We start from the raw sequence: 14,799 nt of genomic DNA on the forward strand, positions 1-14,799 counted from the left end.
TCTGTGTGGAATGAATGTATACATTATACAAGTTTCACTTTTTGATTGGAATTACTGAAATAAATCAACTTTTTCATGATATTCTAATGTTCTGGGCTGCATCTTGTTCTGTTAACCTTATATTTCTTTTTCAAATTCTCCCATTTTTTGCATCCAGCCCTATTTCCTTTAAAAATTTCTTGACAAATAATATGTCTATTAGGACGTCAGGTTATGTGTTACACATATACATGTGTGTGTGTATATTTCCAACTTATTCCCATTGATGAAACTTCTCATTTTCTGTCTGAAAGCTTATTAGGAGATGAGTGTGCTCAGGGCTTCCTGTTTGTTTACAAAATACACACATGTGACAGACCTTGAAATCCAACAGCAGGGATCGATTTTATCCAAAGATTTATGAAAATACAAATTAACGTGCTTACACTTTATCATGATTTTCTCCATTGTGAGATATAAGTGTTTTATTGTAGCGTTCGTGTGTATATGCATTATACGAGGGCTGTCCATAAAGTATAGGTCCTTTTTATTTTTTTCAAAAACTATATGGATTTCATTCATGTTTTTACGTCAGACATGCATGAACCCTCGTGCGCATGCGTGAGTTTTTCCACGCCTGTCGGTGACGTCATTCGCCTGTGAGCACTCCTTGTGGGAGGAGTCGTCCAGCCCCTCGTCGGAATTCCTTTGTCTGAGAAGTTGCTGAGAGACTGGCGCTTTGTTTGATCAAAATTTTTTCTAAACCTGTGAGACACATCGAAGTGGACATGGTTCGAAAAATTAAGCTGGTTTTCAGTGAAAATTTTAACGGCTGATGAGAGATTTTGAGGTGACACTGTCGCTTTAAGGACTTCCCACGGTGCGAGACGTCGCGCTGCACTCTCAGGCGGCGTTGTCAGCCTGTTTCAAGCTGAAAACCTCCACATTTCAGGCTCTATTGATCCAGGACGTCGTGAGAGAACAGAGAAGTTTCAGAAGATGTCGGTTTCAGCATTTTATCCGGATATTCCACTGTTAAAGGAGATTTTTTTAATGAAAGACGTGCGGACGGGCCCACGCGTCGGGACGCAGCCGGCGCAGAGCGGCGGCACAGGAAAAACACCTCCGTGTTGATAACCATTTGTAAAATCCAGGCGGCTTTTGATGACTTTCAGTGGAGTGAGTATATGAGAAATTGTTTAACAGCTGGACATGTTCCAACTTGTCCTTAAGGCTTCCAACAGAGGTGTTTTTCCTGTGGCGGAGCGTCGCGGCGGCTGCGAGCCAACGCGCGGACCCGTCCGCACGTCTTTCATTAAAAAAATCTCCTTTAACAGTGGAATATCCGGATAAAATGCTGAAACCGACGACTTCTGAAACTTCTCTGTTCTCTCACGACGTCCTGGATCAATAGAGCCTGCAATGTGGAGGTTTTCAGCTTGAAACAGGCTGATGACGCCGCCTGAGAGCGCTGTACGACGTCTCGCACCGTGGGAAGTCCTTAAAGCGACAGTATCACCTCAAAATCTCTCATCAGCCATTAAAATTTTCACTGAAAACCAGCTTAATTTTTCGAACCGTGTCCACTTCGATGTGTCTCACAGGTTTAGAAAAAATTTTGATCAAACAAAGCGCCAGTCTCTCAGCAACTTCTCAGACAAAGGAATTCCGACGAGGGGCTGGACGACTCCTCCCACAAGGAGTGCTCACAGGCGAATGACGTCACCGACAGGCGTGGAAAAACTCACACATGCGCACGAGGGTTCAAGCATGTCTGACGTAAAAACATATGAATGAAATCCATATAGTTTTTGAAAAAAAAAAAGGACCTATACTTTATGGACAGACCTCATATGTACACACGTTATACGCAAGTTATAACTTTCTAAACATCGTAATTTGTAATGAAAGCCGCATCATTTGTGCAGCTCTTTCGGCAACATGTTTGTTTTTTTCGGAGACAGCAGTAAGCTCCTCCTACCCCTCTAAACGGAGTGTGTATCCAGATTCACTCCAAACGGAGGGGTTTGAAGCCCTCCGCCTCCCCCTCCGCCTCACTCCAAAAAAAGAATTGAGACACCCCTCCGTCTCTCATGCCCGCGCAAAACAGAGGGGAAGGGGTAAGGGGAAGGGCAGAGAGGTAGAATTGAGATTCAGCAAGTCTACATGTAAACTCTACTAATGCACAAATTGTACTTTTTTCCAATGTAAATGTCTACAGAGTGTGTATCCAAAAACACCTAAAAGTGATATTACTTATTGGGGATAGGCAAAAAACAAACGGTAAAAAAATAAAATAAGTCTGACACTGATGTATAAATTAAAAAACTTTACTTGTCAGCTGTATGTCTCTGAAGTGAACACAGCTCAGATGTCATCACTGTCCTCGCTGTAATGGACCAGATGTTGGATGCTGAGTTTGGGTCCTGCTTCATCTGAGTGTCTCAAATTCAAATCCTGGGTTTTCTGTTTCCCTTAAGTGGTTACTCCTGCCCTGTTGTCATGAACATTAACAACACAGCACACTTACCCATTATAGAGGAAAAAAAAAAAAAACAGCGGAAAAACTAGCTGGGGAACAACACAATGCAAAGAGATCAAACTGGTGGTGGAACAGACTCAAGATCTAAGATAAGCTTATTGTCATTTTTACCTACACTTTTGTACTGTCACAAATTGAATATCATTCCTCCTAGTATGGACAGTGTACATAAGTAACTATAATAAAGAAATAGCTTCGGTAGTACTTGTAAAACAACATACATACATACAAGTCTCACACACACGCACACACACATTCACACATTAGCAGCAACATACTTATTCCGGCGTTGCCGACCGAATGGTCCCCTCTAAAAATCGGTCCGCCCTGCCTTCACTGCGCATGCGTCATTAGCCGCAGTTCACCGATTATCGCCTCATTTCTGCTTACAACTGCACTCCACTCATCATCTATCTCAGCGACAGATATCTGAAGCTTTTGTACAGCAATTATTTCCACATAAATTCAGCATTATTTTATCATAAAAGACGGAGGAAGCAAGCAGAGCGCGTCAGCCAGGCGAGCTGCTAGCTGATGCGTTCACTGCACGCCGGTCATTTCAAAGCATCACAGAGTGTTGCCTCATTTCTGCTTAAAACTGACTTTAGAATGATTTAACCCTCTGGGGTCCGAGGGCATTTTTTGGACAGTTCACTCGCCTGGCATAAATGTTTTATTATTGCTGTTAACAGCTCTCCATGCATCCCACAATCAAGTTTTATGTCTCTTCTTTTCAGGACAACCTGTGCTTTCATAATATATATGCTTTTGTTGTGTTTTATAAGTGTAATAAAGGTTTACAATCTTGCGACTTATCCTCCAGGGCAAGTTACATGCTGAAAAATCACATTCTTTATTTTTATTCTTATTCTTATTATAAAGGGCTTTCTAAGAAATCAAAGTGCCAAACAAATAAACTAAAAAACAACAACAACAACAAAAAAAAAAAAACAATATACGCAATGATAAAAGTACACTACAGAAATGAACAAAAACCCAAATTTAATGACCTGATAATACAGAAAACAGTGTAACTTATACTCTCATATGACATACTGTAAAAAAAACTTGATGTTATTGTTTTTTTTTTAAGTGTAATTTCCTTCTTTCTTGATTTTTATTTAATTTGCCTACAAATAATTTATTTTTTTTTTTTATTTAATTTTAATTTAAGATCATCTGCTGCACAGCTTCTCCTTATCATCAGCATGATTGTGACTGTTCCTTACTAAGAGGACTATGTGAGGCCATGCAAAAAATTTGCTGTGGTTTTTTGATTATTTTCACCCGCCTCGGTTTTGTGAGACCGTGCCATTGGCATGCCTGCAGCAGGTTTTTCGTCCTAGAACTATTGGCAGCGTGATGGATGTCCATTTCTCCAACATAAGGCATATCCAGTGTTTGTGAATGTTTGGCAGTGCATCAATTCATCCATCTTCACACTCACAGACCATGCCAGCTTGGGACCTGCTCCCTCTGCTAAATCATTTCATGCCAGCCATAAAACAGCTGGTTTACACAATCAAAGAGCTTCTGCACAAACAGAAGTCATGTTGGAGAAGGTTCTTTGCATACTCACAGTCGCTTATCAAGGCATCATGCCTTAATGCAGTTTATTGTAATAATAAACTTTAGTTGGCAAGAATTTACCTCAGATGGTCTCTGGCAGAAACCTCTTTACAGATTAAACCCAGTGTTGTTGTCTTGGTCATATGTGTATAGCTGTGTGATTGATTGACTGAATGATTTTGTGGATTTTAAAAAACGTATACAAACGGTAACACAAAAATATTGGCATGACCTTTGATGAAACCTTATCCTTTGACTTACACATTAAGGGGTTGACTAAAAAGTAGCTTTTTAATGGCATATGGCTGCAATGATTCCACTGATGCTGTCTGTATCCTTTTTTTTAATAGATGATTCCTAGTTATTCCACCTCATTGATGCTACCTTGTTAGCTCATCTTTCTGGGTCTACTGGAAATCTGTAGAATGTGGAGTTTTGTTTGGGGTTTGGGTTGTGGGACTTTTTGCTGTCTTTTATGTTCATGATTGGGTTTAGCTTGAGGGATTTCTCTTGTCTTTTGTCTGGGCGTTTGGTGTTGGGCGTTTCCCTCCAGTCCTCCCTCCTGTTTGCCACGCCCATTCCAGATCCTTCCACCACACCTGTCCTGCATTTCCTGCTAATCACTTCCCCTTTATCAGTTGTACCTCTCCCCTCAATTCCTTGAGAGATCGCTGTGCCTTGTGTCTTTGTTTGAATGTTTCTTCAGTGAATTTTGTCCTGTACTTGCCTTGCCGTGTTTTCTGACCAATTAGCCTGTGTTTTGGACCATTTTTTTTTCCTCATGCTTTGGATACTGTTGTGTTTTACTGCCAGCCTTATTGTGTACCGAACCCTGCCTGAGTATTCATTAAACCCTTTCAAACTCACAATGCTTGAATCCTGCAGTTGCATCCAACCACCTCACACCGCAGTTTGTTTGACAACTGATCCATCCCTACCTCTTGAAAGTCGGCATCTATCTGTCACAGGAAAGTGGAAATTGGGTGTCCCCTTTCCCCTTGGACTTCTCCAGTCACTGAGGTCCTTAGTGCTGAGGCATCTGCATGCTGGATTGTATCCAGACAAACATGCCACATGTCCAAAATCCTGTAATGTCATTGTTACTCTAAGTAGAACTCCTCATCTGGGTCTCCTCAAGTATCCATTTGCCATTCCTACGGTATCCAAGGATTGTCCACAAAGACCCAGGACCAGAGAAATCTTATAACTGCCATAAAATTTGCCCCAAATTCAATCAATCAATTCAAATTTTTTTTTTATATAGCGCCAAATCACAACAAACAGTTGCCCCAAGGCGCTTTATATTGTAAGGCAAGGCCATACAATAATGATGTAAAACCCCAACGGTCAAAACGACCCCCTGTGAGCAAGCACTTGGCTACAGTGGGAAGGAAAAACTCCCTTTTAACAGGAAGAAACCTCCAGCAGAACCAGGCTCAGGGAGGGGCAGTCTTCTGCTGGGACTGGTTGGGGCTGAGGGAGAGAACCAGGAAAAAGACATGCTGTGGAGGGAAGCAGAGATCGATCACTAATGATTAAATGCAGAGTGGTGCATACAGAGCAAAAAGAGAAAGAAACAGTGCATCATGGGAACCCCCCAGCAGTCTACGTCTATAGCAGCATAACTAAGGGATGGTTCAGGGTCACCTGATCCAGCCCTAACTATAAGCTTTAGCAAAAAGGAAAGTTTTAAGCCTAATCTTAAAAGTAGAGAGGGTGTCTGTCTCCCTGATCTGAATTGGGAGCTGGTTCCACAGGAGAGGAGCCTGAAAGCTGAAGGCTCTGCCTCCCATTCTACTCTTACAAACCCTAGGAACTACAAGTAAGCCTGCAGTCTGAGAGCGAAGCGCTCTATTGGGGTGATATGGTACTACGAGGTCCCTAAGATAAGATGGGACCTGATTATTCAAAACCTTATAAGTAAGAAGAAGAATTTTAAATTCTATTCTAGAATTAACAGGAAGCCAATGAAGAGAGGCCAATATGGGTGAGATATGCTCTCTCCTTCTAGTCCCCCGTCAGCACTCTAGCTGCTCTAGCTGAACATTTATTTCTTAAAAAAATGCAAAACAAATTGACTTTCACTGAATTGCTTGAAATAGTTCTGTGTTGCATTTTGAGCAGTCTTTACACTGTAAACTAATGCATAAATTTAAGATGCAGTATTTTGTAACTCAAGAAATGCAAATGCTTAATTTGCGCAGAGAACATATTATTGGTTTTGACAGATGTGCTATGAAGTAGCAGTGAACAGATCAGTCTAGATTATCCTCATCAGTAGGCAGCATTAAAAGCATCCCATTGTAAGGTACTGTAGCCATCAGTAGTGGTTAATCACTGCCCCCTCCCGTACTAAATATACACTAATTTTCTGCAAATATATGCAGCAGCTGATGAAAAGACAAGAATAAATGGCCATTCTGCCTTTGAAAAAGATTTGCGCTCTGTGGCGTGAACCTGAGTGATAGCTGTATGGAAACGTTTGCGTGTGTAAGCTCATACAAAGAAGTAGAAATGTCTCAGGGCTGCGCCATATGTTGTTTTCAGTCTGCAGAGTCCTACAGATGGTCTAAAATAGTGTTCCCTGTCAGAAAACCTATCACTTTCAGACAGCTCTTCCTCCCCAAACTAGGCCTTCAGCTTTACTTAAGTTTGAATAATTTACAGTTGTGTTTTTTTCCTGCTGTCCTTGTAGTTGCTTTTCTTACTATACCGCTGCGTGTCTCTTATGTGCGCAGGTAGCTGGGATTAAAGGAGTTTTCCTGTCAAATAAAGTTATTGAGAACCAAGTGAAAACTTATATCACGTACAACAAGGGGAGAGACTGGCGTCTTCTACAGGCTCCGCCAACCGATCTCCAAGGAAACAAGGTGGATTGTGAAAGGGTATGTGGACCACAGACAGCATCGCACTCAAGATGAAGGTCCTTCTTTTCAACCGAAAATCAGTGCTATCTACTTTTGTTTGATCTGAAAAGGCTGCATGCTCTTTCATAACCCTTTACAAAAACAAAAAAAAAAACAAAAAACAAAAGGATGAGCAACACCACAGGCAGTTGAAAAGGTTCCTTGGACAAGGAACATTTTTTGTTTCTCAAGCAAGGTCCTTGCAATTACAGTGCATCTGAAAAGTATTCACATTGCTTCATTTCATCCACATTCCAAAATGGAGTCAATTTATTTTGTTTTCCCTGCTTAAAATTCTACTCATAATGACAACATGAATAGTTTTTTTTTTTTTTTGCAGATTTATTAAAAATAATTAAAAAAAAACCCTAAGAAATCACATGTACATAAGTATTCACAGCCTTTGCTCAATATTTTTTTATGTACCTTTGGCAGCAATTACAGGCTTAAATCTTCTTGAATATGATGCCACAAGCTTGGTGCACCTATCTTTGGGCAGTTTTGTCCAATCCTTTTTGCAGCATCTCTCAAGCTGTATCAGGTTGGATGGGGAGCATCGGTGCACAGATATTTTCAGATCTCTCCAGAGATGTTGAATTGGATTCAGGTCTGGGCTCTGGCTGGGCCACTCAAGGACATTCACGGAGTTGTTCTGAAGCAACTCCATTGATATCTTGGTCGTGAGCTTTGGGTCATTGTCCTACTGAAAGATGAACCGTCACCCCGGTGTAAGGTCAAGAGCAAATTTTCATCCAGGATGTCTCTGTACATTGCTCCATTCATCTTTTCCTCAATCCTGACTAGTCTCCCAGTTTCTGCCACTGAAAAACATCCCCACAGCATGATGCTGCCACCACCATGCTTCACTGTAGGGATGGAGTTCACACCAAATAGTTCAATCTTTGTCTCATCAGACCAGAGAATTTTGTTTCTCAGGTGCCTTTTGGCAAACTCCAGGTGGGTTCCCATGTGCCTTTTTTTTTACTAAGGAATGGCTTCCGTCTGGCCACTCTACCATACAGGCCTGATTGGTGGATAGCTGCAGAGATAGCTGTCCTTCTGGAAGGTTCTCCTCTCTCCACAGAGGAAAGCTGGAGCTCTGACAGAGTGACCATCAGGTTCTTGGTCCTCTATCTGACTAAGGCCCTTCTCCCCTGATTGCTCAGTTTAGGAAGAGTCCTGGTGGATCTGAACTTCTTCCGATAATGGATGATGGAGGCCACTGCACTCATTGGGACCTTCCAAGCAACAGAAATGTTTCTGTACCCTTCCCCAGATTTGTGCCTCGAGACAATTCTGTCTGAGGTCTACAGACATTTCCTTTGACTTCATGCTTGGTTTCTGCTCTGACATGCACTGTCAACTGTGGGACCTTGTATTTAGACAGGTGTGTCTTTCCAAATCATGCCCAATCAACTGAGTTCACCCCAGGTGGACTCCAATTAAGCTGAAGAAACATCTCAAGGATGATCAGGAGAAACTATGCATGTGAGCTCCAGTTTGAACTTCATGGCAAAGGCTGTCAATACTTTTTTTTTTTTTTAGAGTTTTGCAAATTTATATATATATATATATATATATATATAACTTTTTTCACATTATCATTATGGGGTATTGTTTGTAGAATGTTGAGGGGGAAAATAATTTCATCCATTTTGAAATAAGGCTGTAACATAATGTAACACATGGAAAGTGAAGAGCTGTGAATACTTTCCAGATGCATCGTCCCACTACTTCACTTAGCATTCAAGTATCCTCCGTAGAAGAGAACTTGGCCAGTGGCCCACACTAATTTGACTTTGAGACTCCTGGTTTAAAAATTTGCTGCCATTTTAACCAATTTTGCAGCCATGCTCTTTTTTTTTTTTTTTTTCATCCTTAAGGAATCAAGCCAACATGAGTCTCAATAGGAACAGCTTCATCCAAAAATATCTCAAATGAATAGGCAGTTACTTTTCTTGTGTTTACATGCTACTTTAGTGCAACAGAATAGAATTTATCATAATGCATTGTATACCTGCAGACCTCCACCAAGGCCATCTGTCCACTATTCCATCTCCAGACATATGTGTAACCATACAGTGAATCAATTAAGATCACACACTTCACAGCGGTAGCAAGAGCAAATCTCTTTCATTGTCCTTGATACATGGCTGTGTGGATTACCAATCTATAGACCTGAAGTTAGATTCTCGTCTAGTGTCAATGGACAAGACACTTAATCTCCACATCACATTTCACATTATTAAGAAAAACAAAGAAGTACAACATAACCAGGGGGTGAACAGAAGCTGTCTAAAACTTATTGAAAAGACTTAAACCATCAAAGTAAAGCAGTGGTTATGGGCAGTAACTATAGCTACAAAGTATATATTCATGAGGTGTTGACAAAACAGAAGGAGAGGATAATCGAAGAAGCATATTCTTGATAGATGGTACTAGGAAGTCGTTAAAAACTTAATTATTTTCTTGACTCACCTTTCGTAAATTATTAAATTATTGATGCATTTACTTTCTCACCAAATGTTAAAGGTTATGATTTTGCAACACAATGGGATGCAAATGTCATTGTGCTGCAAATGTTACTGAGGTCTCCATATGTATTTATATATTGTAATGTTTTCTGTGTTTGCATTTGCCAGCCGTACTGCTCGCTGCACCTGCACCTCCATGTGTCAGAGAATCCTTACACCTCTGGAAATATTGTCAGCAAAGATTCAGCTCCAGGAATTATAATAGCATCAGGTGAAGAGATTATTTTTATTTGCATTTCCATACTGTTCTTATCTAAATCTTAAGGGCCTCTTCACACATACCACAAATAAGTAGGAATCAGGGCGAATCATGGCGGAACAGCCCGCACAAAAACATTGAGTTGACGTCGGAAGGGACACACAGTTGGGCAGGTGTGAACGATCCCACTGTGACGGTTTCGTGCATACGCATGAGCGTGCACAAAACCACATATGTGATGTGTAACCACATCACGTAGCTGCTGTGGGGGAGAAAAAATACATGCCACCCACGGGATTCGAACCTGCCATTTACAAAAGCCCTGATTACCAGCCAGAAACTTTACCACTGCGCTACCATCACTGTCCTATAAAAGGTGCGTAGAATGCCTGCAATCAACAAGGAGATAAATGTATTAAAAAATAAATAAAACCACACACCATAAAAAACACTGCATTTTATTGAATTCCACTTATCGAGCAGACAATACAAGTATGAACCGTATGTTCCTCTGTAGATGACCCATGGTCACAGACATACAGTCATGAAATGACATAATGGAGCAGCGGGCATTTGCCCATCACCTGCTGCGAGAGGGACTGAATGAGCTCTCACAGGGCACATGCTGTCTTGCAGCCACTGGTGTACGCGAATAGTTGTCGCGACATGTGTACGAGGCATTGGAAGCAGCTCCGATTTTTCACAAATGGCATGCAATTCCTCCTTCGTGCGCTAGTCGGCTTAAATCGTGTTATGTGTGAATGGGCCCTAATATTCGTCATTTGAAGGTAGTTGCTCTGGCATCTCAAATCTCTAAAAACAACTCTGTTATGTGGTTTGGCTCTGTCCCCATGAGATATATATATATATATATGAAAGAGAACCCTCAAAGTATTGGAACACTTGGTATTTCACACATTTTAATTTGTTTATGCCGTTTCAAATACAAAAATAAATAAATAAAAATTTCTAAAATTATCTTCCTTAAACTCAAACTGAAAGCAAATGTCCACAACATTATGTAAGTTAATTAAAAATATAAAAGCCAAGATGATGGCTTGGAAAAGTAATGGAACACTTTGGTATAATACCTGTAAATAATAATCAGTTTTATTGCCAGTTTTTTCTTCAGACAAGTCAGAGGATGGATACATGAACATTTCCAAGTCACTGAATATTTCTTGGACTTTATTTACATAAATTATGAAGCAATACAAACAATATGGCACTCGATGGTAAATCTGTGTGGAGTAGACAGCTTTCAAAAACTGAGTGACTGTGCAAGAAGGAGAAGAGTGAGGAAAGCCACCAAGACACCCAGACAACCCAGAAGAAGTTATAGGCTTCTGTGACCGGAGAGATTGTGCATAGTGCAACTTTTGTATCACCAGTCATACAGCTTCATGATGAAGTTATAGAGGAGGATTTTCTTTTCACCAAAACATCAAATCTAGGCTTGCTTCTCAGATGTTCCTTCTGGCAAATTGTAGCTGAACTTTCAGGTCTTCTTTTTAAGAAAATCCTCCTCTATTCCACTTCACCATGAAGCTGTATAAATGGGGATACAACAAATCAAATGGTGTGAAATACCAAGTGTTCCAGTCCTTTTGGAGGGCACTGTATAAACTGTTATACCTTTTTGTATTCAGGTGTGGTGGGACCTGAACTGACCACAACAAATGTCAGTATTTTCATCACTTCTGATGCTGGAAACACCTGGAGCGAGGTACAGTATGATCAACTCAAGTCTAAGGCTTAAATATAAATGATAACCCTCTTCAGTGAACAAAACAAAATGTTCCAGTTCCAACTAAATTCAACTTCAACATTAATTTCTATTATTTGCTGATTCACATGAAGTTTACTCATCCAAAAAGTGAAGATTTGCACTCAGTTCCACAAGCAGTTGGACAGAGATTATTTTTGTACATTTGCCTCTGTACACCAAAGTGGAATTAAATGAAACAAAGTGTGTGTGCAGTGTAGACTTTCGGCTTTGCAATGTAGACTTTAAGCTTCATGCTCTTTAATTCAAGGGGTTTAGCAAAATTATTGTATTAACTATTTAGGAATTGCAGCCATTTATATCTGAAGGGTTCAAGATGCAAACTCCAGTAAATCAGTTTTCTTTTTAAATGGTGAAAAATGGCATTTTAAAATATAAATTTAAAGGAAAATTAGAACATGCATTGATTTACATGAGTAAAATAAACATGGCATGTTCAAATTCTTGAATACTTCACACACTGATAGTCACCTAAGCATCCACATAGTACAGCAGATAACAGAATATTTACAGAGGAATCCTTCAAATGGTGATACAAGCACCAAATTTGGCAAAAGTACACCTTAGCCAATCATGACACTCACCTGTTTTCAATGAACCTGTTCAACTGTGGAATGTTCCAAACAGGTGTTCTTTGAGCATTCATCAACTTTCCCAGTCTTTTGTTGCCCCTGTTCCAGCTTTTTTGAAATGTGTTGCAGGCATCCATTTCAAAATGAGCAAATATTTGCACAAAAACAATCATCAGTTTGAACATTAAATATCTTGTCTTTGTGGTGTATTCAATTGAATAGAGGTTGAAGAGGATTTGCAAATCATTGTATTCTGTTTTTATTTACATTTCACACAACGTCCCATCTTCATTGGAATTGGGGTTGTAAAAATCAAAAACAAACTTACAAAAAAAAAAAAAAATATATATATATATATATATATATATATATATATATATATATATATATATATATATATATATATATATATCAAGGTAGAGACAATGGGGGTTTGTCCAAGTGTGTGTGTGTGTGTATATTCTGTATCTGATCATGAATTGTGCTCCTGTCTGCAGATTTTTGAAGAAGAGTACAGTGTGTTTTTCCTGAATCAAGGAGGATCTCTGGTGGCCATCCGGCACACACCTCTGCCAATCAGACACATTTGGTAAAGTGATCTAAAGGTGTATTAAATCTCAACTAGGGATGTCCCGATCAGGTTTATTTGGCCCCGATCCGATTCCGAGTCATCTGATTTTGAGTATCTGCCGATACCGCGTCCCGATCCGATACTTTAAAAGACTGAATGAACAATAAACAAATGCTAAATATATAATATTTTCATTTTAATCACCTTATTTTATTATTTATCACTTAAACAGTGCACTTCTCCTTGAGGTAGCTTGAACAATCAAGTAATAATCTACCAGACTTAAAAAATATACAAATTTCCATGTTATTTTATTTGTCTAAAAATAAATGCCCAAGGTTCCTTATGTTAAACAAGAAATTATCTAATCTGAAATAACAGGTGGTTTTAATTTACAGATGAAAGGTTTCTAAAGAACCATTTATTGATTTAGCTATTTTAATTACAAGTGTTATAAACTTTTTTTTAAACAGTAATCAGAAATTTTGAGGTAACAAACAACAACAACAAAAAACATTGCCAAGGATTTTTCTTCAGAAAACTGCTCTATAAATGAGCAGTCCTGTGACACGTTTCTGTTTTGTAGAGATCAGTGGTTTCTGCACCGATCTGTTTTGTACAGATCAGTGGTTTCTGCCACTAGTCTTCTGTGATTTGGCCCGACGCGTCGTTCCTATTGGACAGCGCGAAGCTACGTCACAGCTCAGAGCATCGAAAGTTGGATTGGGTTGAACTTATGTTTTTTCTTTTGTTCAAAAAAAAAAAAAGATTGGGTTGAAATTTGACCGCATCAGCCTGCCGACAAGCGGCAATGCGCGGTCCCGTCAGAAGCGTCGCTTTAGATCAGCTTTTGACGTGATGCTTCTGACGCCTCTAAAAAGCAATGCATCTCATTGAAAATAATGCTTTTTAGACCGATTCTTGATGCCTCTGATGCTTCCGACGCGTGAAAGGCCCATTAATCTGCAACAATGAGCTTGAAATAGTGCTGATCAAAATAATGAGGATAAAATCTATATCGGATTCCTGATCGGGATGCAACGTCGGATTTCGATCAAATCTGAAACCACGTGATTGGGCCCAATTTCCGATCACGTGATCGGATCGGGACATCCCTAATCTCAACGTATTTCAACACTAAGTTCCGTCTTCAACACGAGTGCAGCTGGTTTCCTGTCTCCTTCTAGCTGAACTTATTCATGTTTGTCGGAATTGTGTATTTAGTGTCTGTGATCCGACCCTTGTTCTTGCCCTCAGGCTGAGTTTTGATGAGGGCAAAAACTGGGACAAATACAGCTTCACCTCCTATCCGCTCTACGTCGACGGTGTATTGGGGGAACCCAGAGAAGACACTCTCATAATGACGTAAGACAACAAGAACTTAAAGAACAGCTCATGTGTTTTGGCTTTGATTATGTTCATGCTGACTTTGTTTTTCCTTGTTTAGAATATTTGGTCATTTCAGCCATCGATCTGAGTGGCAGCTTGTCAAAATCGATTTTCGGTCCATTTTCGAACATCGCTGCACATCTGAAGATTATCTCACGTGGCAGTTACACAATGAAGTAAGGCAATCCCATTGCTTTTTCACTACACATACCTGAACCGACGTCTTTGATTCATTTCCATAATTAGATTAAGGCGCTTAAAATAAAGGAAGTCTTTGTGATCCATTATTCATTACAGGGTGAAGTGTGCATCATGGGGATGAAGAGAATCTTCCAAAAACTAAAAGCAAGCGCCCGATGTGTCAAGATCAGAGATCAAATTATGTCCCAGATGTCAGACTCCTGCCCGTGCACAGAGGCTGATTTTGAGTGGTGAGTTTCCTGCTCCAAAGCTACACTTTCCTCTTTATTAAATCCAAAGCTAAACATGCAACTCCAGAGAGTTTCTAAAGAAAACCTCAGGCAAAACCAGCATTTTAAAATTTCACATCTTCTTCTTTGTGCACTCTGTTTCTCACAAGCATGTCAAAGAAACTTTTATTTTTTTTTTTGGCATGCAAAGCAGAGAGAACAAACATCAGATGTGAAAGCAGCACATTATGGCTTTGTATTGATGCATAATGACGAACGTTAATGGCTCGCTCGGCGCTCCGTGCACCTTTTGCACATCTGACAAATATTCTGTCACGTCGG

General features: G+C 39.9%; 1 protein-coding gene across 1 annotated transcript in view; it reads left to right on the plus strand.

The window, feature by feature from the left end:
- LOC117523372 (VPS10 domain-containing receptor SorCS1-like) overlaps nucleotides 1-14,799 on the plus strand; it is a 129,202-nt gene that overhangs the window by 59,436 nt on the left and 54,967 nt on the right. The window contains exons 10-16 of the mRNA XM_034184871.1: nucleotides 6,829-6,975; nucleotides 9,639-9,741; nucleotides 11,379-11,455; nucleotides 12,585-12,676; nucleotides 13,916-14,023; nucleotides 14,106-14,223; nucleotides 14,345-14,478. Coding sequence (XP_034040762.1) covers nucleotides 6,829-6,975; nucleotides 9,639-9,741; nucleotides 11,379-11,455; nucleotides 12,585-12,676; nucleotides 13,916-14,023; nucleotides 14,106-14,223; nucleotides 14,345-14,478 — 779 coding nt within the window. The remainder of the gene's footprint in view (nucleotides 1-6,828; nucleotides 6,976-9,638; nucleotides 9,742-11,378; nucleotides 11,456-12,584; nucleotides 12,677-13,915; nucleotides 14,024-14,105; nucleotides 14,224-14,344; nucleotides 14,479-14,799) is intronic.

This window comes from Thalassophryne amazonica, chromosome 13, assembly GCF_902500255.1.
Source record: "Thalassophryne amazonica chromosome 13, fThaAma1.1, whole genome shotgun sequence".
NCBI classification, from domain to species: domain Eukaryota; kingdom Metazoa; phylum Chordata; class Actinopteri; order Batrachoidiformes; family Batrachoididae; genus Thalassophryne; species Thalassophryne amazonica.